Source organism: Zootermopsis nevadensis, unplaced genomic scaffold (assembly GCF_977971745.1).
Source record: "Zootermopsis nevadensis isolate Lab colony 2312 unplaced genomic scaffold, Znev_1.0 Znev_ptg000012l, whole genome shotgun sequence".
In the NCBI taxonomy this organism is placed as follows: domain Eukaryota; kingdom Metazoa; phylum Arthropoda; class Insecta; order Blattodea; family Termopsidae; genus Zootermopsis; species Zootermopsis nevadensis.
The window spans coordinates 948,873-975,986 of NW_028259144.1; the positions used below are offsets into that span (position 1 = coordinate 948,873).

At 35.8% G+C, this 27,114-nt stretch overlaps 9 protein-coding genes across 13 annotated transcripts in view; 4 read left to right on the top strand and 5 right to left on the bottom strand.

Annotated features, from left to right (window-relative positions):
• Positions 1-1,557: 1,557 nt before the first annotated feature.
• ix (mediator complex subunit intersex) lies at positions 1,558-3,813 on the bottom strand. The gene is made up of 4 exons (XM_022071267.2): positions 3,453-3,813; positions 3,268-3,329; positions 2,918-3,002; positions 1,558-2,391 (listed from the first exon to the last, which is right to left on the bottom strand). Exons 1-4 carry the CDS (start codon positions 3,633-3,635, stop codon positions 2,176-2,178), a joined length of 546 nt encoding a protein of 181 aa, XP_021926959.1. The 5' UTR covers positions 3,636-3,813; the 3' UTR covers positions 1,558-2,175.
• A 71-nt stretch (positions 3,814-3,884) lies between these two features.
• On the top strand, positions 3,885-9,114 carry Taf7 (TATA-box binding protein associated factor 7). Its single transcript, XM_087348248.1, has 8 exons — positions 3,885-4,101; positions 4,312-4,443; positions 4,526-4,606; positions 5,578-5,956; positions 6,530-6,666; positions 7,072-7,378; positions 7,677-7,846; positions 8,490-9,114. Exons 1-8 carry the CDS (start codon positions 4,021-4,023, stop codon positions 8,523-8,525), a joined length of 1,323 nt encoding a protein of 440 aa, XP_087204374.1. The 5' UTR covers positions 3,885-4,020; the 3' UTR covers positions 8,526-9,114.
• A 1,130-nt stretch (positions 9,115-10,244) lies between these two features.
• On the bottom strand, positions 10,245-11,385 carry Pstk (Phosphoseryl tRNA kinase). The gene has a single exon (XM_022071266.2). The coding sequence runs from the start codon at positions 11,383-11,385 to the stop codon at positions 10,384-10,386; it is 1,002 nt and encodes a 333-aa protein (XP_021926958.2). The 3' UTR covers positions 10,245-10,383.
• Positions 11,386-11,466: 81 nt separating this feature from the next.
• Tim9b (Translocase of inner membrane 9b) lies at positions 11,467-12,311 on the bottom strand. Its single transcript, XM_022071271.2, has 3 exons — positions 12,115-12,311; positions 11,767-11,862; positions 11,467-11,655 (listed from the first exon to the last, which is right to left on the bottom strand). The coding sequence occupies exons 1-3, from the start codon at positions 12,151-12,153 to the stop codon at positions 11,467-11,469; spliced, it is 324 nt and encodes a 107-aa protein (XP_021926963.1). The 5' UTR covers positions 12,154-12,311.
• A 30-nt stretch (positions 12,312-12,341) lies between these two features.
• Arfip (ADP ribosylation factor interacting protein arfaptin) lies at positions 12,342-19,432 on the top strand. 5 transcript variants are annotated; one of them, XM_022071262.2, is made up of 7 exons: positions 12,342-12,429; positions 12,757-12,976; positions 13,290-13,466; positions 13,852-13,961; positions 14,739-14,950; positions 15,565-15,739; positions 15,908-19,432. In XM_022071262.2, exons 2-7 carry the CDS (start codon positions 12,781-12,783, stop codon positions 16,058-16,060), a joined length of 1,023 nt encoding a protein of 340 aa, XP_021926954.1. In that variant the 5' UTR covers positions 12,342-12,429; positions 12,757-12,780; the 3' UTR covers positions 16,061-19,432. The 5 variants fall into 5 exon arrangements, with proteins under 5 accessions (XP_021926954.1, XP_021926957.1, XP_021926955.1 ...); XM_022071265.2 differs by having other exon boundaries at positions 13,290-13,439; XM_022071263.2 differs by having other exon boundaries at positions 12,421-12,545.
• Positions 19,385-21,447, bottom strand: Polr3G (RNA polymerase III subunit G). The gene is made up of 2 exons (XM_022071445.2): positions 20,990-21,447; positions 19,385-20,143 (listed from the first exon to the last, which is right to left on the bottom strand). The coding sequence occupies exons 1-2, from the start codon at positions 21,445-21,447 to the stop codon at positions 19,903-19,905; spliced, it is 699 nt and encodes a 232-aa protein (XP_021927137.1). The 3' UTR covers positions 19,385-19,902.
• Dph3 (Diphthamide biosynthesis 3) lies at positions 21,390-22,116 on the bottom strand. Its single transcript, XM_087348304.1, has 3 exons — positions 21,880-22,116; positions 21,729-21,803; positions 21,390-21,529 (listed from the first exon to the last, which is right to left on the bottom strand). The coding sequence occupies exons 1-3, from the start codon at positions 21,985-21,987 to the stop codon at positions 21,458-21,460; spliced, it is 255 nt and encodes an 84-aa protein (XP_087204430.1). The 5' UTR covers positions 21,988-22,116; the 3' UTR covers positions 21,390-21,457.
• Positions 22,117-22,148: 32 nt separating this feature from the next.
• Positions 22,149-25,008, top strand: Trs20 (trafficking protein particle complex subunit 2). The gene is made up of 3 exons (XM_022071446.2): positions 22,149-22,398; positions 23,857-24,090; positions 24,758-25,008. Exons 1-3 carry the CDS (start codon positions 22,309-22,311, stop codon positions 24,854-24,856), a joined length of 423 nt encoding a protein of 140 aa, XP_021927138.1. The 5' UTR covers positions 22,149-22,308; the 3' UTR covers positions 24,857-25,008.
• A 668-nt stretch (positions 25,009-25,676) lies between these two features.
• LOC110833401 (lysosomal Pro-X carboxypeptidase) overlaps positions 25,677-27,114 on the top strand; it is a 44,056-nt gene continuing 42,618 nt past the window's right edge. The window contains exon 1 of the mRNA XM_022071438.2: positions 25,677-25,909. The gene's annotated coding sequence lies outside the window, so the exon portion shown is untranslated. The remainder of the gene's footprint in view (positions 25,910-27,114) is intronic.

Sequence of the window (27,114 nt, forward strand, 5' to 3'; positions counted from 1 at the left end):
CATTAGCCAATGAATTATTATCCTTTGAATCAATGAAGCACAGAGGGCAATTAAAGACATTCTAGATTCTTCCAAGATAAGTTTTACATAGCAGTTACAATCTGTAACTGGCATGTCTTCATGTTCTGTATCATTTGATGATTCATCATAAAAGACATTTTAGACTCAATAATATTAAGCACAGAGAGTAGATTATACAGAAGTATTGACATTTTTAAATCCTTAAGACAGCTTCAGTAGTATATATTTTTCACACTTGGGCAAATGCTGAAACAACAGAAGGAAGAAAGTTACACAATCCATAACAGCGATTGTTGCTTTTCAATTAAGTTATACTATTGGCAAAACTGAACTGAATCTAATAAAATTAAGAATGAGACATAAAGGAAACAAGGTGTCAGTTAGGAAAGTTTGAAGGAAGAGATCATTTGGTAGTCCAAAGCACAGATGGGGGTGATAATATTAAAAGGGATATTAAATAGATTGAGAAAATATGATTGGATTCAGCTGGATCAGAATAAGAGCCATTAAAGAACTTCTATAAACACAGTGATAACAACGTGGCAACATAAATTCTTAGGAGGCCAAGGCTTGACTGTCGCGCCATAGACGAAGGAGAACATATAAATTCTTGACAACCTGAATAACTTACCACAGAATTGTTTTTTAGAGCAGAGTAAAATGACACAATTTGAGCAGCATCCAGTTAATCTGATATCACACATAACGGTATAGAAAATGCAATTTTTCATTGTTATGGAGAGTGCTGTCTGTCTGTTATGTGCCATCTCCAAATACTAACAGAAAGATGTAAATAAAAAATAATTATATTGGGAATTCATATTCAGACCTGTGACGCAAACTGTTTCGTCCATATCAGTCCATTTTAACTCCTACTTTACAAGAAGCCCAAATATGATTTTACCAAATCTATAAATTTATACAAAATGGTTCATTTCATTAAGAACTGGTACATAACATAAAATATGGATCACATTACATTCTACAACTTTTATTTCAGACATCTTTCAATATGGTATTAATGAAATGCAAAGGTTAAAATAATTTCTAACTTCACATATTGTGATTAGCTTCGTTAACAACATTTTCACCTTCATCTGTGATGAATTAATATAGCCAGTATAATGTGCAGAATCACAGAATCATTTTACAAAATAATGGAAGTTTATGTTTTACGAAACTTTATTGTTAATCACAACTGGGTAGTGCCCCATTAGAACCTCTCTAAATAACTATTTTCCAGTACTTATCAATGTTATCTTCACTGCTTTTGAATAATAAGTGTGACCTACAAAAGTGACTTTATTAGAATGTACTTGGAAACGGCTTACACTTTGGACAGCATGATAATGCAGTCATAAACATCACGTGGGAGAGAGACACCTTTCATATGTACTTGGAGACGAAGAAATAAATAACACCACTGTAGACCTGGCCATCAGATCACATACAGGTCACTGGTTAAAAAACTGCTGATGAATTCTTTGAAATTGAGTCAAGGTTCAAATATGCTACTATAATTAACTTAAGTGCAGATTAAATATGGAATATGTATGCTTTATTTATTTATTTATTCAGTTACATTAATGAGTAAAGAACAAGTTACTTTATTTCTTAAAAACAAAGTAAATAGTACAGTAATTCTAGTACGAGGCTGCACTACATTGTGGCTGAATGTCATTGCTCTAATACCATGTCCTTTTATCTGTGACACCCTTTTCTCTTCTTTCTTATCTCTGATTCATCATTAATCACCACACTTGTCTGATTACAGGGTGATAATAGATATAAGATGACCCCAATAAAAAACCTGAGACATAACACTTTAATAATAGTTGGCTATCAGTTTTTTAGCCAAAAGAATGCCCACTTAATAACAACTCCAATATGTTATTAATCGTAAATTTAACACTATTAATGATGCCTTCAAATTAAATTTTTCTGTGCTGTATTTCAGAACTATTGAACAGTGAACATCAAAATTCTAATTCAAATTAATGGAAAGGCAATCTGTTACCAGACACACCAGGCAAAGTTCACTTTTCTCTAGGTAAAACTCACCACAGAGTTGAAAGTGACAACACACGCTCTGTAACATTAAAATGATAAAATCCAGTTTTGATGTACAGCTTTATCCCACTCAGCACTGAACTGTTACTCCCCCGAAGAAACATTCTGTGCAGCTCCCATTAACATGTCATGAACTTCCTTGGCGAAGCCAACCTGAGATCGAACCGTGGCCAGATACTGAGGGTATGTCAGTGCTGCTCCTTCTTGGTTGGGTAAGGGATCAGTCCGAGTCAGGGCAACAGGCAACGACAGATATCGCTGGCTTGCTGCGCCCTGGGCCAAACATTCTATTGATGTTTTCTGAAGTAACAAAGCAAAATATTTATTATGGCAGAAAAGTGAATATCATTACAGGATTCAAATTTCAGTATTTGATTGATGGATGGTTTCTTTTTGTTCCTGAGAATGAACTATCACTGTTACTGTTAATACTATGACCAACAACAAAAACAATATGTAACATCTGGAATTACAAGCAATAAAAGGATTCTGACACAAATGGGAATGGATCATATGAACATCTGCATACAAATCCACAGTGCCAACCCATGATCTACATTGGATTTTATGCTTAGATTACAAACTGACATTAGCTAAATACAACGTTAACAACACTAGATTTGTAGGACCAGAAATCCATTTTAATTTTAAGACCAATTTCAAGTACAGGAATAGCATTGAACATACATGTTCAGTCTTTCCAAAATTCTTGGTACAGTACAAAGTGTCAGAGGAGGGAAACAGGAAGTCAACTATAACAAAGGAATAAATGTATTTTGCAATGAAGACAAAGCTGTAATTACATGAAGCAGAAACTCACACTTACCAAATGTAATTCAATCTGATCACATATTGAGTAAAATTCTTCCATGTTTCTATCAAAGCGTGGTACAGGAACATCTACACCTTTCCTGCAAAAATTAGAGAGGGAAATTCTTAGATGTGTAAATGTACTAACATGTTGAGAGTAACCCACTGCAAGGGCTACTGCCCTTTGACTGCACTAGTCTGAGACATACAAATGCTGCACAGGAAAGTAATGCAGCTACTGAATGATAATCTTTCTGCATAATGATATGATGTCATATCTGTCATGTTCTTCCCAATATGTATATATTCAGCTGTGTCATGTGAATTATATTCCTTCTGTGGTCTCTGGTAATTTGAAATACTTACAAAGATCCAACATCAACCAAACTATTTTGGTGAAGTGTCTGTGCTGCTGTTTTCAAGGTCAACTGAAAGCAAACATTCAAATCATTTAAAGCATTGATTCTCTTTCTCAATTACAGCTACAGAGGTCTTCACAATTTGTAAAACCATGCAATTTTTAGGCCCTGTATATTAATGAATAAACTTACTGCAAGTGATTCTCTAAGAGGAGCTATGAGTGACTTTACTTTAGAAATATTGTCAAATTTTTCTTGAGCTTGTTGAATTTGTGGCTGCATTTGCTGAGCTTGTTGGGGTGTGCCAGGCCCTGGTTGTTGAGGGACCTGGGGTATAACCCCTGGTCCCTGCTGTTGCATTGGGGGTATATTCATTATTATCCGAACCTTATCTGATTAACACCATATCCACTTAAGTAAATAAGAATATATGGCACATCCAGAACATAAATAGCACTACCAAGTGAAATTAAAGCAGCAATAATTTACATATATTACTAAACACAAATACAATATCCACCATTATGTTGGCACACTGTTACCAACCGAGTGTAAGATTCATAGCCAGAGATAAATGAAACTTAGGTTTCCAGCAAATTCATGAAAACAAAATTCCCACATACATAATATAACCTCAACCTTTTCATCTGTGCTACACAATTGTTCAGTTACGACATTCACTGTCGTTATTTTGGTTCAGGTGTCGGTGAAGTGTGATTATCGTGTTATTATGTGTAATTAAGTCAAATCTGGAAATAAAATGAATAGGCATGCAGAAATTAAAAGAGATGCGGAGGCTCCCGCAGAATTGGAGAGTCAGTTTATTTTACGGTTACCACCGGTATGTACAGTTACGAACAGTATATGGTCTCAAATTGTTCACTGGGATAACATTATTTCGTAGAAAAGGCCGTTTATTTTAATTCTTTTTCCGTTGCCTTGTACCCACGAAATAAATCCATGGGTGCCGTACTTTGACCAGGCAGGTAATCATTTATTACTCGGGCTCCTCTGAAGAAATCAAATATTTAAATGAAAGATTTTATTTCAGGAACCAGCAAAAGTTTTACGTGAAGCTTTAAGAAGTGGGTCTGTTCATCTGAAGGACAGATTGACCATAAAGCTTGAGAATGATATGCGTTATGGGGAAGTCAGGGTGGACCACTGGCTGATGCATGCAAAGGTAAGGTGCTCATCGACTGGCTACTGAATGTATTTAACACAGAAAAATTTTGGTTCTAATTATTCAACTATGTTTCTTACAGGTTGTTGATGTTCCAACAATAGTTGAATCTTTAAAGACGATAGACAACAAGAGTTTCTATAAGACAGCAGATATATGTCAGGTATGTACAGTGGAACATGGTGAGGAAACGGTTCAGATCATTTTATGTGTATTGTAGTGTTTCTAGACAGTAGCAACAGAATGGCCTTATAAAATTTATGATAACACAAAGATTGAGAAATACTACTTTCCTATTATTTCTTTTTATAGATATTCTTCAGTTTGATAATTCTTAAGGAAACTTGGTGTCTGAGTCTAGAGAAAGAGAAAAAGAAGGTGAAATTTGAGGGTTTCATGCTAACAAGATTGAAACAGTGTATCTACGTGTGTCTTCATTGCATCACAGCCCATAACATTATCATCAGGGAAAGAATGTGTTTTAAAAATAAAATGCTGTTTACTGCATTTATATGCAAGGATGATAAACATAAAACCGAGTTATACATTTTGCAGCTTGGAGTGAGGGACAGAAGGTTATGCTCCTATATTGATTAATCATTAAAGAACATAATTAATGACTTGAGGAGTTAAAGTGATGACCCTAGGTATATTAAAATTGATCTTGTAAAGCAATAGTATGTGAGGCTGTTGGCTGCATTTTTCTGGTTCAGGATGGAATCCAGTGGCAGGCTTTCATGAACACAGTAATGAATGTTTGAGTTTCATAAAAGATAGAGCATGGAGTTAGCATGGATACAGATGATTGAATTTTGTGACAATGGTTGATTACTTATGCCACAATTATATTGAATGTTGTCTCTCCATTGCATGTTCAACCCACATGATGGAATCAATGTGATGGATGATTTAGTAATCTAATTTTAGGTGTATTTATTGTCAGATATATTTTGCTTCTGTGTATTAATGATAATAGTTGTATTACGCTCATGATCCTTCTGTGTTGTTCACTGCAAATGTGGTAGTACAATGATGATCTGAGGATAGGAATAGAACAAATTCACAAAACATTATGTACAAGTAATGTGGCACAGTCATAGACAGTGTCTGACATCTGAAATGTAATGTGTGTAGCTGTTGATATGCAAAGAAGAGGATGACCAGACGACTACAGATGAAGAATCACCTGTAAAAACAAAGAAGAAAGATCCCAACAAAGTGGACAAGAAGTTTCTGTGGCCTCATGGTGTCACATCTCCCCTGAAGAATGTGCGTCGCAGACGGTTTCGTAAGACCTTGAAGAAGAAATATGTTGAGGCTCCTGAGATTGAGAAGGAGGTGAAACGGCTGCTTCGGGTGGACAATGATGCAGTTGGCGTCAAGTGGGAAGTCATCAACGAGGATGATGAGAAAGTGAAGGCTGGAATTATCAAGGAAGAGAACGGAGGCCTTGGCATGGGACAGCATGGAGACATGTCGTTTGAAACCAGCAACCAGCACAGCGTTGATGTTGGTGAGTGAATATTTCATGGGACTGCTCCCCCTCAATCTTTTTTATTTATCATATGTTTCTTTCTTATCTTTCATTACTTGTTTATAAGGTGAACTGTGTATTTGAAGTTACATTGAAGTTGATTACTTATTACATTTTTGCTGATGGAATATGATGCTCATCAGCTGTACAAATTTTGTATGGGAAACATAAAAACCGAAATAATGTGAAGGATGATATTTTTGTTTATTGTTCTGAGTTGAAAGGGGTGGAAAAGTAATACATGAGGAATGAGGTAAGTAGTTAGAGGTACAGAAAGTGTGACAGAATAGAAGGAGGCTAAGGGATGAAGACATGAAAGAAACCATTCTCTGTTGGATTAATAGTCTGAATATTCTCAAATTGTGAGAATAGTCCAAATAGTTACAATCCTTTATGTATGATTATTTATTTTTCTTTTATTCCAAATATTTTGGTCAATCTTGATGATGATCTCATGTTGTTTTCTTTGGAGCTTCTATCTTAATTCATACTTTGCACTCTATTGGTTATCATTGTTGTTTGCTATGACTTTGACTTATAATTTGGTTTCAGCTGAGCATGACATATTTGGTGAGGCAGTTAGTGACTCTGAAGAAGAAGAGACTAACATCAACATTATGGAGCTGGAGGATGAGACGAGTCGTCCGTCTGCCGATGACAGTCGACTGTCAGATTCCATGTCTTTACAGGTATAGTGAATTTTGAGGACTGCAAGAGGAGACTGATTGGTGAAGGTTATTAATAGTTCTGTATGGATGGACCATAAGTCATTACATGATCTGATTCCTTTCCTGCACCTCATGCATGATAATGAATAATTTGTTTATTACATTTTAATACAACGTAGTAAGTTTTACCTGAAGGCAGAGATAGGCTCCTATCTCTGACTTGTAGTGATTTTTATTTATTTTATTTTATTTAATCTTGGACAATGGATAATGTCCAGAAAATAGATTACTTCAACAACACACCATCATCACAAACTTTCAGAATTGAGCTACATTTGAATACATTTGCACTGTGGTTACATTTATAGTCACCACCAGTTTCGATTAGCTTGCCGTTTGAGAATTTCATATAACATGTGGTTTCAGGATGCATCAGACCGACCACATCAGTCTCATCCCTTGGTGACACAGTTCAGCAGGGAGATGTTTAGCCCACGGGGGATGTTCATGCCAGAGCGCAGTGGAAGGAAGCACCTAAGTGGAATGTCCTCTCTTGCTCTTGTGAAGCAAGAGCAAGAGAGGCACGCGCAGGATTTCAGTCGGCAGTCGAGCGAGTTTCCCCATCAGGAAGGTATAAAGGCAGAGCCCATGTCATTTGACTTCGACATCCTGAAGGCAGAGCTGAACAATGCAGAAGAATCTGATTATGGTGGTGCACCTCAGATGTCACAAGGTGGGGTGCAGTCTTTGTGCAAAAGTTTTTAAATGTTAGAGGATAACTGACAATAAAGCCATTGAGTAAGGGTACTATTTCTTGCATTTTCAATGATATGTAGATTATCCCATAAGTCCAGGGCCATAGGACAACTCTGTAATTTAGCAAAGTATAGAAAAATGTAAAGACGGAAAACTCGTTGCAAATTATGTGTTTGATTTTTTTTTTACCTAGGATAAGCTATTAAAAGATTTTTATGAATATATGTACATGATACAGCATGCACTTTTTGAACTTTCTTCTCTTTTGTTTGTAGCCAGCATTAGATCCCGATTAGATGCTCTTCAGCAACAGTTGGCAGACCTGCGCAACAGACGACAGCAGCAGGAGCTAGAAATTGCCAATATTGAGAACTATGCTCTACGGCAGCGGTTCCAGGACATCCTTGACAACTTGCTCACGGAGCAGCTGGAGAAAGAACAGGAGGTAAGACAGTTCTTATAATGTGTCCTTGCTGTGTTCAGAACCGGTGTTTGTGAGCTTTCAGGTTCTGGCAGGTGTGAAGATAACTGTCCTCTGGGATGTTGCATCATGTAGTCTGGTAGAAACTGACTGACATTCCAGAGGAACTTACTGCCTCCATTGTCAGGGCGAGAGTACATGGTGTGACATACCTGATTACAGTCATCTTCAGAACTGGTGTTTGTCAGCAAGTCAAATCAGATCTTCATTTATTTGTTTTTTGTGCAGGTGTTCATTAAAGGTTTCTGCACATAGTTTGCATGCACTTGAACTTAATTATTTCTATTTCTTCTGAGATATATTCCACCAACAGAATTATTTTAGCAGACTGTTCTCTGTTAAATTCTTGATTTCTATTAATATTTCTGCATTATTAAACACTCTCCATTTATTAGACATATTACATTGGTTTTAAGTTTGGATGTGAGATAGTTTTTCATAACAGAATCTCTTCCTTTAATCCAGACTCCATTTCAGATAGATTTTACTACTCTTTCCTATCGAAGATTGAAATTTAAACATTGCAAATGTAAGGTAGATCTTTTATCACAGAGCAAATTGTTTCTCACTTTGATCTTGTTATAAAATGATTTATTTTCTTTCATAGTACCAGGAGTTGACAGCATTGTTACAATTGTCATGAAGATATGGTGCACTGTGGTGAATAGCTTGAAGACTGATGTAGTGGATATATCTAATGACATCATATTGCCTGCATTGCCATTGGAGCTGGTTCCAAAAAACGTGTCTTTGAGGATGCACTTTGTACATGTAGAACTTTATGTCAGTAGGATTTAAGGTTTTCACTGTAGTGGGTACAAAGATGGCTGTTTTCTGAGTTGTAGTGCTGCATAGTGGTAGACTACCAGACTACGTGGTGCTACAATCTAGTAGACAGCCATCTTCTTACCTCATAGTGTTAGATAGTTCATGCACCTTCCTTTTATGATTGCTTGAACGATAAATAAATCGTCATTCGTTTCTATACCATGTGATACTGCATAATCTTACCATACTGCTAAAAATGGTGAGCTGAGCCGACTGGGGGCTGAATGTGTTGAGATGATATTAAATTAGAGCCATGAACATAATGTACAGGTCACATTTGCTGTTTTCAGTGATGCACAGTTTGAAATATTTAGATGACTAAAATATTTGATACTGGTAAATATTAATTTGAAAATATATCTTTATATATTATACAGTTATATATATATATAAGAAAACAGGAATTTATTCTTTTTAATGAAGAAGCTACCCTTTGCCTCAACATCATGCCAGACCAAATGTCGAGGTTGATTGGTTAGCATGTCTGCTTCACATCCTGGAGGTCCCAGGTTCTATCTCATCCTGGAGACTGGCTATTCTGATTGAAGTTTTTCTTAGTTTTCCTCAGTCCCTCCATTATTTTAAATGAATCCATGACCACCACCTTCCATATCCTTTCTGATTTATTATTCTACTAATCATCCCATTACTCAGTGCTATGTAATCTGGTCAAGTAATTCAGAAGTATATATGACATTTTTCACTGATGACATAAGGGAATACTGGAGAGTAATCTAATCTAATCCATTAGAATAATCTAAAGAGGCATATAATCTTCTGATCACATTATAAATGTATCTGATGTTACTTATGCCATTTCCTCTGTGGGTCTTTGTTTAGGTAAGTGTTTCCTCATACTTCCTGTACATTGAAATATTTCAGTAAACCCTGGTTGCCACTTGGAATGGTATTTAACACATTGGAGTCTGACAATTAATTCTGCTCAAGGACAGCTGTAATGTCTGTAGAACTGCACAACAGAAGTCATGTCTCCTTGTGCTACTTACTCTGACCCTGCCATTTACATGGATACTCCAGGTTAAGTTACAGGCTGTTTAAAGCATATTAAGGTGTTTTAGATTAATGTATATAGGTTACGGAACACAAAATTGACTGTGCTGCTTTATGGCAGGGTGCAGTGATGAACCTTCATATTTTATAACTGATACTATATTGAATATGATTGTGTTCTGGGATAGTACACAGTGTAGTCTGGTAGACACTGACCACTATTTCAAGGTGCTTTCTGCCTCCATTATCAGGAAGATCAGCACCTATGAAACATCAGTCAATTTCTATGGGACTTCATGGTGCATTTTCCCAGAACACTATCATCATCATACTAGCTGTCATGAGAACCTGAAATCTCATCAGGACTGGTTGACCTTCTTGTGTCCTGAATGTGAAACTTGGTCTCTCAACCTCAGAAATAAAATTTATTGAACATTCTTGAAAACAAAGTGCTGAGGAGAATGTTATAATCTAATAAAGAGAAAGTAACAGGATTGAGAATATTGAATAGTGTACAACTTCATAACTGATCATATGCTATATTACTTTAAATTTCTGCAGTTTACATAAGACTTATAATATTTTTCATAATTTTGTAATTTTAGTTACAATGAAATTGTAAACTAAAGAACACAATGTTTAAATACGTAATGACTTTTCTACTAGCTAATTGTAAGTAAACCATTTAGAAAATCTTGCAGCCTGTGTCCACAATTTGATTGATCTAAGTTAATGGCCTCGTAGGTATCTTCTGGAATTATAATTGTTCCCGTTCTAATTCCTTCAAGGATATGATGTCTTAAGTCAGTGAATGCTTTGGACAGTTCTTGGAGATCATCACGTTGTACACCGGTCTGACTTCTTTCCCTCATCCTGTCTCCTACAAGTTTTCGTAACATTATGTCCACTCGGTGGATCACATTTGTTGAGCATATTCTTCTTGACTCTTGGCACATTTCATTGTTTCTCTCAGGCATCACAACAGGGTGTTCAGCAGCATTATTCAGAAAGAGACTAATCTTCTTTATCTCTGCAACAGTCCACTTTTCAGAAGGGACTGTGAGTGAAAATATCTCCCATGGATTATTTTGTCTATCAGGAGGTTCCAGTCTTTCAGCCATTCTTGTGATTATTTCTTCTGGTACAGCTGTGCTCTGTTCACGACTTGAATTACGGTTCAGGGCATCACTGACACTACATTGGACAAAAATCTGACAAAAGCTGAAACTGTAAAGTTTTGCAAGTTGGTAATATTCATATCGCATACTACGGTAATACATATTATCATCAACAATTATATACACTCTTGTCTTCTTTTCATTCTGAACTACCTTTAACAGTTCTTCTCTAACAGCCACTTCAAGACTGTTCACCATGTTCAGTACTTCAATATCTTTCAAAGTAAACACAAGACTTTTCACGTAATTTACAATACCTCTGCGAGCTTGCTTCCACTGACTGCTCTCATCCTGGTATCTGAATTTATCAGCTGGTATCAGTTCATCATAACATATGGAAATGGTGTGGTGCAAAATGTCACTCAGTGATTTACATGAAGTTCTAAGAAATTCAAGAAGTAATCTACAAAGCGTAGTCTTGCCACTTCCTGGCAATCCTATGAACACTACAAGACAAATCTGAGTTTCCCTCACTTTTGTTGTCATACTTTACTGAATTCCTACTGTCTGTAAGATACTATTTATGTTCAAATTATAAATGTGTTTTATATTATAAGCAAAGGAACATCAACTTTTCCTGATGTCAGTTTGTTCAGTAGTTTCTGAAGACTTGTTCTGTTTTTCCAATGATTCCTGCAGAGTAGCCATTTCTTCCATCCTCTTTTTTGTGATCTGTGGTTGAACCTCCATGTAAATCTCCATCACCTTTTTATTGACCTTGATGTGTTTACCTGCACAGTGTGTTACACAGACAGCCTGGAACAATAATGCATTTAGATTTATAAAGGTTCTTACAATTTTCTCTGAATCCTCAAAGTAAAATGGCTCTCATAAATACAAATAAACATTGAACTAAAAATGTTATACCTCTTCTTCTGTTAATTCTCTGCTATTAAATGTATTAACACACCTCAGGAAACAGGATTCGGATATGACATTGAAGAGTTGCAAAAAGTCTTTAAACTGAAAAAGAAAAAAAATGTTTGAACAGCATACTGCAGCAATATTGTAGCAGATTGTAAATTACTGTCACAACTACGTAATTCGTATTACAAACAAGTATTCCATTTGTGCTATGACATGTTCTACTCCTTGGCTTAGGCCTAAGAAGGATATATGAAATGTAAATAAATTCGAAACACATCACCTAACCTCAAATCGTTTGTATGCTCACATATAACATTGCACATAATTACCGAAAATATGTTAAATTACATTTCGTAATGTTGCGAAGTCCATTGCATTAGGGTCCATTATAAAAAATTATTATTCAAAGGCCGAATAGATCCCATAAGTGATTTTACAATCGTTTAGTGGCAAACACAACACACGTGCCAATTGTAAATAATTTCATCGCTAAGTTCATCATCCTGATCAATCAATGAGGCAGCTAGAGAGATTTTCTTTGCGAAAGGAATTTATTTTGCTTATGACATGGCTACCCTGTTCAGTATTTCGAGACTGCTGCTTCCTACAGCACAAATCATGAACTTCAAATTTGCGTGGCATGACGTCATCGGTGATTTCTTAGTAGGTGTTGTTTATCGCATAATTTTAATGTGTATATATGTTATGTATTCTGTATGTATGCCTGAGAATAAATTTGCGTACAGTTACTTAATTTTCGTGGGATGATATTACGGTCTGTATGTGCTATTTACACTGTTTCTTGTTTGAAACCGGAAGTTAGGTTAAGCTGTCAAAGCTATTGTTGTGTAATATTTATGCTGTAATTATCGGAATTATAATGATAGTCATGCTAGCATGATATAACTTTTAGTTGTTACTGAGATTATTAGAAACGTACCTAGATTGTTATGGGTTTAATATACTTTTCTTTATGAATGTCTTTTGCAGAGTTAATATCCTGCTTGTTTAATAATGTCTCAAGCTGTTATATCAACCAGCCAGGCTCACGATAGCCCGATTGTAGAAAGGAATATTCATGAAATGCTAAAGGACACTCCTGTCATGAATGATAGTAATAGTGCAGTCCATTCAGGAACTGCACCTCCAACACCACAGCATCTAGGTTATATACCACATCCCACTTCTCTGCCATTATCCACAACTGCAGGTTAGCAACGACCAAGCTGTGCTACATTATCGTTAATGCTTGAAATATAGGCATAAGTGTGTCATAATTAAATGTGGAACAACTTTCCAGTTCTGTGTCAGTTTTTGTGAATGACTCAGTTTGAGATTTCTTTGTCATTATTTGGCTCAACATAAAGCAGTCTACCTTGTAGCTGATATCAAGTTTTACTTGTCAGTACTGGTCGTAATACAAACAATTTAAATTTGCCTATGGTAACGAGCTTTATTGTTTCAAAGGCATATCAGTAATTGCTTTCAAATCTGGGAATTTTGTTATATACATTATATTTCAGCACCATCTACAGTTGCCACAACGCCATTGAGCCCTACACAGAATGGTGACCCCACTATTGTAAAGGCACAACAATCTAAGATCGAAACAATTAAAAACTGGAGTATTTCAACATACAAGTGTACAAAACAACTGATGTTTGAGAAACTGGGTAAGACATCAAGGACTGTTGATACAGGTAAATGGAATGGTTAAATGGGTGAGTAATGAAATCAGAATCTTTCACCTTGGATGTTATATGTGATCTCAAAACAGTAATGAAAATCTTCAAATATCATTAGCAGCTATTCAGTGTTTACAGGTAGCACATAATGCAGATGATTGTGACCCATCCTTTATTTATTCAGCCAGGTATTTTATGATTATCAGCTGCTGATATGACACAGCATGGAATGAGATGCTAGTTGATTGTGCCTTAAAATAAGTCTAGAACACTTCCTTCCACATCTTTCCTAGTTCATTATTCACAGTCATTATCTTAGTCAAAGCTACATAACCTGTGTAGTTGTGAAAGCATCATTAAATAGACTGAGACTTATTTACTGCTATGTGATGTGTTGCAGAATTGGAAGCACAGATAGAGCAGTTGCGGGACACACAGAGGAAATACTCAAACATTCTGCGCCTCTCCCGAGCATTGGCCAGTCACTTCTATCATGTTGTGCAGACTCAGGTGAGGGGCATGCTTCATGTTGTGTGCATTACCTCGCAGACTTTATACACATTAAATAGTATTGTTAGGGCAGTAAAATGTAGGAGGTTGTGATAGGCAGGTAGGGATCAGGGAAACAAGGAATGCATACAAAAATATGTGGTGAGAATGACCTCCATGAAAACAGATGTAATCATCTTCATGACCATTAGAACCTCAAATCTGTCAGAGAAATTAATCTTAAAAGAGAATTTATGGTACTTAATTTCAAGTTTGATAATGCCAGTTGCTTAGTTATGTTTAATTGGCAATTTCATGATGAAGTTTCCACTTTCTGTGGCTCTTATGTTGGTCAGTAGGAGCACAGCGAACTGATGTTTGTGCTGTTACAGACCTGAAAGTTACAGTCACTTGATTTCTGGTACCTTGTCAGTAGCCATTGGCACTGTAGAAGCCAGCATATTATCAAGTTAAAGGGGAAAATTATCAGGAATGAAGGAGAAGTAATTTAAAAGAGTTGTCTTTCTGAACATTGTGTTGGCTACAAGTGCTGGTTTCTGTACATTAAGTAGCATGGCCATCACTCAGACACCACTAAACCATGCTAAAGATGATCGCTAAGTATTTGAAGAAATCCTTGCGAGTGGACTCTGTGTTATATAGCTGGGGATGAGCTGGTGCACAGGTAGGAAGGCAGGCTCATGTGTTAATCAAGTACTTTCTAAAATTAATTATAAGTTTATTAATCATCCGTTCAGAATGCAGTTAATATATCTCTGCATACTGTTGTGTTGACAGCACGCACTGGGTGAGGCATTCTCAGATCTAGCACAGAAGTCCCCAGAACTGCAGGAGGAGTTCCTGTATAATGCAGAGACACAGCGGAACCTCACCAAGAATGGTGAGACTCTTCTGGGGGCACTCAACTTCTTTGTTTCCTCAGTCAATACTCTATGTAACAAGACCATAGAAGATACGCTACTCACCATCCGTCAGTATGAGACAGCCAGGTACGCAACTGTTCAGTTGGCCTTTTGGTTCATGACTGGAAGAGTTTTCTTTGGATGTTGTCCATTGTCTGAATACAGAAAGAATATGCAACATTTTTGATGCAGGAAAGTATGAAGAGGAATTATCATACATAATCTGTCGACAATGATGCATAAATCAGGGCAGTGTAGATATCTCATTTCTCAACCATAATAAATCGACTGACAGATTAGTTTGGTTAATGATATAACAAACAATATAATATTTAGAAACACAGTTGCATGGTGAATGACATGCTCATTACTAATGTCATTTCTTCATTGTATGCACATGTAAAAGTGGATCAGATTTTGCTACGTAGAATTTTTATGACTGATAAATACTTGCTTTATCATCCCAAGCAGAAATTAATCATGCCAAAATCACGTGTTTTTGACAAATAAATTGATTTGGACATCACTGCATCGAAATAATAGACCTTTATAAACATACTGAATTTGTCATGCTTTATCCTGCATTTGCAGTATTTTTTGCCTTACATTTCACCCTCATTCCCAACTAAAGTTCATGTTTGTTACAGTATTGAGCAACGTTTTCAAAAACTTTGTGTCCAGTTCTGTCTCTTTTCTTGCAGGATAGAGTACGATGCTTACAGAACAGACCTAGAGTTGCTGGCTCAGGCACCAAGAACTGATGCCAACACGGCACGCCTCGAAGAGGCACAGCAGAATTATGACCTCCACAAAGTTAACTTTGAGAAACTTCGCTCTGATGTTTCCATAAAACTGAAGTTCCTGGATGAGAACAGGGTGAATGATTTTTATTATTTATATGGCATTAAATATTTTCCATCCTAAGATTGGAAAATTTTATTTAATATATGTTAATAAGACTGTCTAATGAATTATTCAGTTCCTGTTGTGTTACGTCTTAAAGTTCAGAGTGCTTAAACTTAGAGACTTGACTCTTGTCCACAGATCAAGGTGATGCATAAGCAACTGTTACTGTTCCACAATGCTGTGTCTGCATATTTTTCTGGAAACCAAACAGCATTAGAAGCGACATTGAAGCAGTTTAACATCAAGGTCAAGTCGCCAAATTCTTCATACCCATCATGGTTGGAACAATAATAGCATTGCTATTATAGCAGCAGAATTTTGTACTGTGAGTGAGCTCATCGGACTGGCCGATGGTACAAGGAAGTAGTCATCGTGAGTAACTGAGTATGAATCAGAATTTAGGTTGGGCAGCTGTTACCAGCCCAGTGGTGTATAGAGAGGCAGAATTTAGGACGTTGGAAGGTTAGAATACCAACATTTCAGTCTGAACAATCACTTGCTGTCATGTTTGATCTCATTTGGTTTTCTGTGTCATAAAGGGATGTTATAAAGGGAATATCTGCAGTAAAGCTTCTTTGGTATGATTTTCAAGGGACCAAGAAGTAAATGTTGGTGTGTAAACAATATATGTTGTTGTTGTTTCTTGGCTCTGCAACCCGGTTGTGGGTTTTCGCCGCCAATATAAAAGTTGCTTAATTCTCTTAGTATATTTAGAATACTCAATTCTTTGTGTTCATTTGGATGTTGCAGCTGGTTTATCCGATCTTGCTTTATCACTTCCCTTGTTACTATCAACTTCTGCTTCATTTTCTCTTTACCATTTTGCAGTGATAAGGAATTTTATTTAGAACATGTCAGAAGCTTTGAGTGGGAAAATTAGGAATTTTAGTGTGCGAAACATGGTAAAATTATTATGTACAGTAATGGAACTGTAAGTTATCAGTATTTGAAGACTGGAAACACATTGAGGATCATTCTAAAGAAGTTTCACTGATTATTCTCGACTGTGCACATCTTATTGACTTGTTTATCGAGTACTCTGTACATCTTCATGATGTGGTGTGTAATAAATACCACAGACAACTTTGTTTTAACAAATAATACCAGATGTTTGGTGCAAAAATAAGGCAAATACAGTTTTTGACTCAAAAGTACAAATTTACCTAAATTGTTTAATCTTTTTTTTTTATGTAAGTTTATAAGAAGTGGAGTTGTAGCTTTTTGCAATAAACCCTCAAAACTTACAATGAAAAATTACAATATATTTTGGAATATGACATTAGTATTGTAATGTGGTATGTACATGAAAATGGTGTTGCGCTATAGGAAGCCCTCTCTAATACCAGAACATTAGAACTGTGAAAAAAAGAAAGAAAATCTGCTCCACAACACATGCTTCAGAAAAGTAAATGGAGAACTTTTCATAGTTTATGTTACCTGTTTCTGTTTTAATGAAGTGGTGTGTGAATGACTTTCTAATCAGTATCTCCACACAGACAAAATGAAGGTAGGAGTTCCAATACACAGAAATAATAAATTATGATTTAACATAGATGTTATGTAATGCAGAGAATTTTAATGAAATGTGCTACACTAGAACTTGATATAATTATCTTACCTGTGTAAGATTATGGAATGGTAAACATATGAGAGTGTATGTATTGTTTGAGCCTTGTTTTGCTATTTATATATTACTGTGCGTAATGCATGGAAGGATATGCTGGTGTGAAGGATCTCAATGCTTTATATCCTAGCAAGATTATTATCATGTTAAATGTCAGGTTGTGTCAGTGATGAACAGTTGTTGAACTGTGCTCAGGAGACACATGGTCTGAGTCTTGACCAGTGTTTTTGTGATTTACGCAGTTTCTCTGCCATCACTTGATTCATCATTCATAATCACCATTCTGTATCTTGTTTGATATCACATAACCTAATCATCGTGTTTTGTGTACTCTTTCGGTCAGATTAAGAGTGTCGTGTTACAGTCAACACCAGAAGTGATGTTACATGTAAGATAATGCAGGTTGTATTTTGCAGTACTGTACTGTCAGTAGATGTAATAATAATAATATTAATTTTCATTATTGATGGAATAATTTGATGTCAGAAATATGAATCTGGTGGTTATGTAACTCATAGTATATATATTTAATGACACATAAAACTTTGATAAGTTTAAGTTCCAACACGAATTAAATTTTATTTTGTCAATGTGGTTTTCACTAAACTCTTTATGTCAGGGTAATGTACGCCATATGTTTATGAGAAATATGACAGGAAGATACCTTTTGATCTTCCTTGAGTGACTGATAGTTATTCAGGTGATGAAGGTATTGAAAAAATTGAATGAATATTGTTTTATGTTAAGCATGTTTGAGTACATGCAGATGAATCCTAATTTAGCTCTTGGTATGACTGTGATTACTATGTTTACATTTCCTTTGAAGTCAGTAACATGTGACTTCTTTTAATGCTTGTTTCTTATAGTGTATTATGAAACAGTGTGGAAGATTGTGTCTATTTCCATTTGTCTTTTCACTATATTCTGTGATGCAGCATGGTTTACTTTATGCCCCACTAAAAATTAAATGTTTTATACTCTGTGCTTGAACTTGGAAATGTATAGATTTGTATATTGGCAGACAACAGCAACTTTTTTCTCAGAAAATACAACACAAAACTAATTTTTGCACCTCTGAAATAGTTGTAGCTGTAAGAAAATCATCAGCTGCTGATCATATGGATAAACAAGTTGAAAACAAACTATGTTGAATGATATGAGCCACATCCATTCTGAAAGACTGGAACTCGTATTTGCCTTTCATTATTTCCAGAACTGCCAAGAGACACAACTGTGTTTGGCTGCTGTATTGATGATGAAAATATTATGGATCTTAAAGATCCTTTATTTGTGAGGTCATGTAGCTGACCAATGAGTTGAATTCATCTAGTCATAAATGTACTAGACACAGGCAAAATTCCAGTGTTAATTTTAATACCATTAGTTTAGTTTTATTTATAAGTGAAGTGTATTATAGTTTTACTTGTAATGTATTACTGTAATATTATGTAGTTCCACCATTGACCATTGCATAGATATCAAGCGAGTACATTGCATTGCACCTCAAACTGTAGATGAATGACAATAGTGTGTTGTACATTATGAATGACACCTGTAATTTCAGTTTGTATATATACTTATTGAGTATGATATAACTCTCTTGCAGCCTGTTTCTTGAAAACTGATATTGTAGGACAGGCCTGTGCTTCAGATATACTGAAAGTGTTTAATATCAATATTTTGAATGGTTGTGTTGCCATATGCATATATGAATTGCACGCCATAGAAGACGGGCCTCTACATGGCAGTCTGAATTGATCACAGGCTGGAAGAGCGTTAATATTGTATCATTTCTCCAGTTGTATATAACTTTATTTTATTTCGCTAGTTCGAACAGAAATATGAGCAGGCATGATTTAAAAGAACATGTTCTATTTATAAGGAATGTTGTAGCTTATAACAAAAGATCGTTATGTAGATGAAACTGTAAAATTACATTTTTATTTCAGGCTTCTTTCTTTTAGAGGACTGGGCCTATTAAGCTCACAGTATAACCATTACAGCTTTATTTATATAAAAATAAATACAATTTATCCACATGTCCTCTGTATTAAGACTAACTTCTACATATAATGTTGAAGTATCCCATTGAATTTGTGCTTTCCTCGACTGAATGATGACCACTTGAAGCTGGCTATTTCTCTCCCATCACACAACTTTCATTATGTTATTCATTCAACTGAATGCAATGTTATCTTTGCAACAAATTCCACAGAAATGTGTGTGTATGGATCAGCTAAATAAATACATACACAGCTCCAGTTTACAAATGACTCATACAAGGTTGCATACAGTCCATCTTTATTACTGTTCAAATGTAAGTAATCTGAATACTTTTACAAAGGACAGTTCTTTACGCATAAACATTTGTATGCGTGACTAATGTAGGTAGAAGGAAACTGAATAAGCATGTGTAATCAGAAAGGTTGTAGGATAGATATGATGATGTGCAGATGTTTGTGAAGATATAGAGTGCAAAGCAGCCATGTTCTGTAAGTGGGAACTGATATCAGTATATGGGGCCATCATCCAGGTTGTCATCCTCCTCATCAAGGTAGTTCTCTCCATTGTCAAAGTAGTTGTTGATGTAGTCAGTCCCCTCATCCATCTCCTCATCTGGGTCATCCTCCATGTCTTCCATCACTCCTTCTTCACCATCTTCCTTCTCCTCATCTTCCTTCCCCTCTGCTTCATCACCTCCTCCTTCTGTGTCACTCTGCTGTTCTTCCTTCTTCTCCAACTCGTCCAGTCTGTCAATCAAGAGCAGACAATTTCTTAAAACCTGTTTCTCCGTTGCTCTCTCAAGTATGTGTTTGAAAGTAGGGTACACAGCAGAATATTTGGACCCAAGAGTGATTAAGTGTGAGGAGGATGGAGAAAACTGCATTCTTCACCAAATATTATTATGATCAAATGAAGGAGAATGAGAGAGGCAGAGTATCCATATGAGAAAGTCATACAAAAGTTAGGTTATAAATCCTGAAGGGAAGATAACACTTGATGGGAGGGTAATTTTAAAATGTAGGATTTGAGGTTTTCAGGGTGGTCATCTGGGTTGTTGTGCCATACAGTCTGGTAGAAGTTTACTGACATTTCAGAGGTCCATGCTGCTTCCATCATCAGGGCGATCACCCTGATGATGGAGGCCACAAAGACCCAGAAGACAGCCTTCTTATAATTTTAAAATATTTCTTGGGGAAATTGGGTTGGAAGGTCTGGATTGGATTCATCTGGCTCAAGATACGGAACAGTCATGGGCTCTTGTGAACAGCAAAGAACCTTTGGGTTCCATAAAAGGTAGAGAATTACTTGACTAGCAGCATGTATTATTAGCTTCTCTCAGACTGCTCCATGGATATATTTTTCTCAAATACACAGATTATATAGCACTAAGTGGTGAGATTATTCTGAAATTAATTGGGAAGTTTATGGAAGTGGTCATGGCCTTTATCATAGTATTCTTTTGGAAGTACCAAGGATAACTACAAAAGTTTTAGGACAGCTCGTATCTCTTAGGTACAAAGCAGGGATGCTAATCACCGCTGTCAGTTAAGAAGTGATGTTATCACAATCACTCATAATACCAAAAGTAATACCTGCCAACTATGTCCACAGATTTCCTGATGATTTTAGCTTGTTTTTCCGTGGATTTTGCCGGCTGCTGCTTCCGTTTGCCAGTGATCTTTGTTTGTGGCCTCAGCTCTGGGGGGAATCGTGCCCAATCAAACTTGAGCTCTCCATGACTCTTCTTTGCCAGGGCTACTTGGTAGCGGTCTGAGTACCGCTCAATGTCAGCCTTTGCTGCAGTGGGTGTGATAAATGCTGGTGACTCTCGTAGGAACTCTACGAAGTCTCGCTTCAGTGCCAACATGTACTCCCCCTCAACACCAGTTTGGAGAGGTACAGGTTTGTTCTCCATTGGTGGGTAAATAGGAGGAGGTTGTAGAACTGGTCCTGGCAGAGCCTCTCCTGCAGTGAACCCAAGCTGTTCCACATTAAAGGACATGGAAGCCCGCCCCCTACCACGACCACCTCCTCTACCTCGACCAGCCATCCTGTTGTTACTATTGTGCAGTGGCCCTCAGTTTTTCTTTGTTGGAACCAGATTCTTTCTCTTCCTCTTCCTGAAAACTTTCCTGAAAAAATCATTAACTGTCATTGGATCTGAACAGTTAAATGACAGATTAAGTAAACTTTGTATTGATGATGATAAAGTTTGCGGTTATAAACAAAAGAAATCAATTTTAAATTAACTAGGATCAATCAAGCCCTTCCCACACATACTGTCTCAACAAATTACAGCAATGCCCACTGTGCATGATGGCATGAACTTACCGGATCATAAATAACTTTCACTATTAGCGAACAACTTGGGCACGTTGCAACTTCTTCACCAGCTTTTAGTTCCTCCTGCAATAACGTTAAAATTTTAAATATTTGTATAAAAGCACATGGTCAAGTACTTTAACACATCCCTCAGAAGTACCTTTGTAATTTGAAATCTGTCTCCACATGGGCAAGGATAGTAATATGTTTCGTCCTCTTCGTCGTATTCAAAATCTTCGATTTCAATTTCATCATGATATATGGACATAATTTTCGAAAAAGTGAAACTGTCAAGATTTCATGGTTAGAATATTATGATTTTGAAGCTATGAACGACATCAACATATGAGTACTGTCGATATAGAAGATGGTCGAATTGCAAGATGTTAACTAGATGATGTCTCGAACCGAAATGGTCAGATAGCTTTGTCTATAACCTCTTGCAGTGCTGTTGGATGGTGGTATACAGTTATTTAGGGCAGTAATGTAGATGTAAAATTGTAGATGCCGATTTGTTGTAGCGCTAATGATGATCCAGCGACCTTGTTCTGTTTGTTTCGAATTAAATTAAGTATACATTGTCTTAAATATGGCAGGAAGCTATTATTTTGTAATAGTTGGTCATTCGGACAATCCAATATTTGAAATGGAATTTGCTCCAGCAAGCAAAGAAGCCAAGGTGAGAAGGAAGCAGTAATATTTCTTCACGTTTTCCACGTATGAATTTGTTTATGTTTATTATACTTTTTGTCAGCAAGACCCTAATTGTGTAACATGTAGGTGGGTATGATTTCATTGTATCTTAAAACATTAAACAAATTAAATAAAACGAGAGTTCAAAGACATATACGTAGTCACTGCTTTGCAAATTACCCCATAAATTAAACATTAGTAATATAGAAACTGTAATTCCACTATATTGTATGTGTCGTAATCCAAGTGTTGATTAACCTTCATATGTACATACATCATACATCTTTATTACATTCCATGGATCCATAAGTTAGTCAGATGACAATAGGATGTAGAATAAGTCATAATAATACAATACATGTTATACAAATACAAGTCATACTATTATATAAATGTCACAAAAATACAAACAAAGGGTTCACATAAAGTAGAGATAAGTTACAAATAAATCCACCCATTATATACAATAGATAAATTATGATTTACTTGTAAACATTAGAAATTCATCGACAGAGTAAAAGGAGTGTGTAATTAAGTATCTTTTTAATGCTACTTTAAATTATGCCTTTTTATTTACAAGACTTGTGAGATTTAATGGTAGACTGTTGAAAATTTTGATCCCTGCATAATATGCACTCTTCTGAAAACATGAGAGGTTGACAGTTGGTCTATGAAGCTGATTTTTGTTCCTTGTGTTGACACTGTGTATAGCAGAATTAGTTTGAAAATGTTCTTGGTTATTTACAATAAAGTTCATTAATGAGAATATGTATTCACATGGAAGAGCTAAGATCTCTAATCTCTTAAACAGACTTCTACATGAATTTCTAGGTTTTACACCAGCCAATAATCTAACAATTTTCTTTTGTAAAGTGAATATCTTTTTGATGTTTGATGAATTTCCCCCCAAAATTATTCCATATTTCATTAAAGAGTGAAAATAGGCAAAATATACTGATCTGAGTGTGTCAGTGTTGCTGAAATGCAACATAGATCTAACTGCATAACATGCTCCGCTTAACTTAGGTACCAGTTTATCAATATGATTTGTCCAATTCAGATGGTTATCAATTTGCAAACCGGAACTTTGTATTTACTGACTCTTGTGTATTCCTTTCATTATAACCCATACTTAAAGCAAGTTGTGGTGAGTTATTTGTTATAAATTTTATTATATTTGTTTTATCAAGATTTAGGGCCAGTTTGTTAGCAGTAAACCATTTACTCATATGAGATAGAACTATGTTTGATGTTGCACAGAAATCATCAAAATTTTTATTGGAAATTATGACACTTGTGTCATCGGCAAATATTAAGGGTTCTGTTAAAGTATTTATTGTTTTTATTGTTGGAGGAAGGTCATTTATGTATATTATAAAAAGCAAGGGCCCTAGAATTGACCCTTGTGGTAATGAATGACTTTCTTTCATCCTTGTTTTTTCAGAAAGAAGATCACAGGCATCTGAATCAATTCATAGCTCATGCAGCTCTCGATTTGGTGGATGAACACATGTGGAAGACTAACAACATGTATCTTAAGTCTGTTGATAAATTCAACCAATGGTTTGTGTCAGCATTTGTGACTGCAAGCCACATGAGATTTGTTATGGTACATGACAACAAAAATGAAGATGGAATAAAGAACTTCTTTATGGAAATGTATGAAACATATATAAAAGTAGGTTTTTTTGGTCTTTATTCTTGTATATTCTCTAATGCCATCCAAAGAGAGATAATTCAAATGGTTGTGAGAGAGGAAAATGGTCCATGATTATGTTTTTCTGTATACAGGGGAATTACACTCACACAGTTGATGTGGCTTATTTCTAAAAACAAATGTTATACATTACCCTTCTTCTTCTTCTTTCTTGGCTCACCAACCCAGTTGTGGGTCTTCGCTACCTCCTTTTTTGGAGGTTTTCATAGTCTTTAAATACGCATTAAACCCTCCAGCTCCAAAATCTTAAGGACAAGATGTTACTGTAGATTTAAATTGAATCTAGAACCTAGGTGTTAGCATCTGTAATAATTCATTTCCTTTATTAAAGTGTTGCCAACATCAAAGAACCTGTGACAGAAAATGCTAATAAATATTAATTATCTGTAATCAAACTAAACACTTTTACATATGAAGAAAGTGGCCTCATATGTGGCATTGATTTTGCTGATGACAATTTTAATTTAATGTTAAACTTTAATTGTGTGTTGTGTTTAGTTTGAATATCCGTTGAGGCTGAGCAGAGTGTAAATTCAATAGTTAACCAGTTACAAGTGACATTGTCATGCATTTAGCAACATATCTGCATAACAGAATACATGTTTATGAAGTTGTTTCCTTGTTTCAGTATTCCATGAACCCATTCTACAAAATTAACACTCCAATCAAGTCCCCAGCATTTGAACGGAAAGCCCAGTTTTATGGGAAGAAATATTTGCTTGTGTAATTTGTACAATTGGGGGAGGATGCTGATGGCTGCTGTTGGTTGCTGATGGAATTAGCAATTACTTATGTTACCATCCCACAATTTTCTGTACTAATATAAATTGTGTTATTAAGTTCTAAGTAACGATTAAAGTTAATTAATTTTTGTATGAAGTCACATTAGTACTTGAAGGTAGAAATCTGAATTCTTTCTTGTGTGTACAGAATGCCTTTTTTTTCTGTTTTATAGGACATAATGTGACCCACCATCACAATGTCAGTGCTATTCTTCTGGGTTGTGATGCTTTTTCTCTGAAACATTGGTATTTACTTATGAATTCAGACAGTGCCATGACCCAGAAGAGCAATATCAACATGTTTACCACAGGAACCTCAAATTTCACACATCACATGGGGGATGAGAACTGAGTTCAAAATATATGTTGAAAAATCTGAATGGAAGGAGACTACTTGTGAGACATTGGTACAGGTGGTAGAATAATATTAAGATAGGTCACAAGTGCAAATATTTGGACTGCAATTGGATGAATGGTCCCTTGAACATGGTATAGAACTTTAGGGTTATGTAAGAGGAGGGGAATTTCTTGACCAGCTGGGCGACCACCAGTTTCTCAATACAGGATTTGCATCAGGGAGTAAATTACTGTGGTTCACAAATTTTATTTTATTTTGTTTATTTGCATGCCAATTTGACTTTTATATAATATTTAATAGTTTGTGTGTCTATTTACTAGATGGCAGGAGAGACCGACCGTTCTTCTCCTGCCACCTTCAGGCACTATTAGAAAACATCAATTTAGTTTTGTCATTACTCACCGAACGCCATTAGCGAATGAAACGTCGGATGTGAGTGCGGGAATTTCAACATTTTTAATGCCGATAAGGGGGTTTTAGTTTAGATTATTCGTCTTTAAATGTTTAAAAACTTTGTGAGAAACGTGGGTGTTGTGAAAGACTTGGTTGCTTGCGGTTTGTTCTTACGCGAACAGTGCAAATTGATCTTGTGAATCTGATTTCTCTTCACATTCAACATGGCAGTTATATTTCAACCGAGGTAAGGAATTTATATTCTTATGCTTATTGCAGATTATTGCTTTTTGTGCTAACCAATTTGACGCTTTTGTAATCTTGAGGAGCCTATACGAAAGTACTTCTTAGACCCACGTTTAATTATTTGTAAGATCTATACAGCTTGAACTAGCCAAGAAACGGTCCGTAAGATTGCACGTATCGTTTAGTGTAGGTTAGGTTGATGTGTTGCAAATGCGACACCTGGCTGTGCATTCGTAGTTTAACTGCTGCCGATTTGTTGATTCATATAATGTAAAATAGTAGTCATATAAAGTACCCAAACTTTTCAAAAAGAAATCAGACATGAAGCAGTTGTTCGAAAAAATCTTACAGAGTAATAATGTCGTGAATATTCACATGGCGAGATTCAAGGTTATCATGGCGGCGCGTTTGAAGATGAACGTCTTCTCGGATGTTGTAACATGTAGTCTGGTAGACGTTTACCGACAATTCAGAGGTGCTTGCTGCTACTATCACCAGGGCGATCATTACTCTGATAATGGAGGCAGTAAGCGCCTTTGAAACGTCGGTAACTTCTATAAGACTACACAGCATAGCATCTCAGAAGACAAAATATTTACATGCTTACTTGTTTTTTTTTTTTGCAAGAAATAATACTGTTTAAATGTAATTTTCAGAATTTTAAAAGATTACTTTTGTTGTGGATTCCATTAATTCTCGTTTGTGACAAACTATTTGAATCTTATCAGTCTTTTCAACAAACATAATCAAAATTATAATCCTAAAAATAAGACAAATTGAAGACAATAGAAATAATTTAAAATTTATTTTTATTGCGTGTTTCATAATATTTTAGCAGTTTTTAATCTTTGATAGAAGAGTGACAATTTTGGTTCGACGTTTATTTAGGTTGGTACCTAACTTGAGGTACACAGTTTCCTCTTAAGACCTGTTAATTTACTTTCAGTGCAGATGAGCCATGACGACCTGGTATAGCAATATGATCCAGGTTTTTAATTTCCGTTATTGTCGTGAGGAATTTTTTTTTTTTAGCGTCTTGATGCCAGTAAACTGAAGACGTTGTTTTTCAGGAGAGAGATTGGCCTACGTAGTGATGTTAACAAATATTGTACCAGTAATTCAACCGTTGGAAGAACGTTGCAGAATGCCAGGAAAGCGTTTTAGACGTTTTGATGGACAATTACAAAAATTGTGTAATTAAAAAAA

Coding starts and splice junctions, on each gene's coding strand:
- ix (XM_022071267.2), bottom strand. CDS start 3,635: ATGAATATACCCCCAATGCAACAGCAGGGACCAGGGGTTATACCCCAG. Junction 3,330..3,452: donor CTCTTAGAGAATCACTTGCA/GTAAGTTTATTC, acceptor GTTTGCTTTCAG/TTGACCTTGAAAACAGCAGC. Junction 2,392..2,917: donor ATCAGATTGAATTACATTTG/GTAAGTGTGAGT, acceptor TTGTTACTTCAG/AAAACATCAATAGAATGTTT.
- Taf7 (XM_087348248.1), top strand. CDS start 4,021: ATGAATAGGCATGCAGAAATTAAAAGAGATGCGGAGGCTCCCGCAGAA. Junction 4,444..4,525: donor ACTGGCTGATGCATGCAAAG/GTAAGGTGCTCA, acceptor TGTTTCTTACAG/GTTGTTGATGTTCCAACAAT. Junction 7,379..7,676: donor TGCACCTCAGATGTCACAAG/GTGGGGTGCAGT, acceptor TTTTGTTTGTAG/CCAGCATTAGATCCCGATTA.
- Pstk (XM_022071266.2), bottom strand. CDS start 11,385: ATGACAACAAAAGTGAGGGAAACTCAGATTTGTCTTGTAGTGTTCATA.
- Tim9b (XM_022071271.2), bottom strand. CDS start 12,153: ATGGACCCTAATGCAATGGACTTCGCAACATTACGAAAT. Junction 11,863..12,114: donor ACTTCGCAACATTACGAAAT/GTAATTTAACAT, acceptor TTTCTTTTTCAG/TTTAAAGACTTTTTGCAACT. Junction 11,656..11,766: donor GAGAATTAACAGAAGAAGAG/GTATAACATTTT, acceptor TTATTGTTCCAG/GCTGTCTGTGTAACACACTG.
- Arfip (XM_022071262.2), top strand. CDS start 12,781: ATGTCTCAAGCTGTTATATCAACCAGCCAGGCTCACGATAGCCCGATT. Junction 12,977..13,289: donor GCCATTATCCACAACTGCAG/GTTAGCAACGAC, acceptor ATTATATTTCAG/CACCATCTACAGTTGCCACA. Junction 15,740..15,907: donor AGTTCCTGGATGAGAACAGG/GTGAATGATTTT, acceptor TCTTGTCCACAG/ATCAAGGTGATGCATAAGCA.
- Polr3G (XM_022071445.2), bottom strand. CDS start 21,447: ATGGCTGGTCGAGGTAGAGGAGGTGGTCGTGGTAGGGGGCGGGCTTCC. Junction 20,144..20,989: donor TCTGTGGACATAGTTGGCAG/GTATTACTTTTG, acceptor CTTGATTGACAG/ACTGGACGAGTTGGAGAAGA.
- Dph3 (XM_087348304.1), bottom strand. CDS start 21,987: ATGTCCATATATCATGATGAAATTGAAATCGAAGATTTTGAATACGAC. Junction 21,804..21,879: donor ACAGATTTCAAATTACAAAG/GTACTTCTGAGG, acceptor ACGTTATTGCAG/GAGGAACTAAAAGCTGGTGA. Junction 21,530..21,728: donor TGAAAGTTATTTATGATCCG/GTAAGTTCATGC, acceptor TGATTTTTTCAG/GAAAGTTTTCAGGAAGAGGA.
- Trs20 (XM_022071446.2), top strand. CDS start 22,309: ATGGCAGGAAGCTATTATTTTGTAATAGTTGGTCATTCGGACAATCCA. Junction 22,399..23,856: donor CAGCAAGCAAAGAAGCCAAG/GTGAGAAGGAAG, acceptor TTGTTTTTTCAG/AAAGAAGATCACAGGCATCT. Junction 24,091..24,757: donor TGTATGAAACATATATAAAA/GTAGGTTTTTTT, acceptor TCCTTGTTTCAG/TATTCCATGAACCCATTCTA.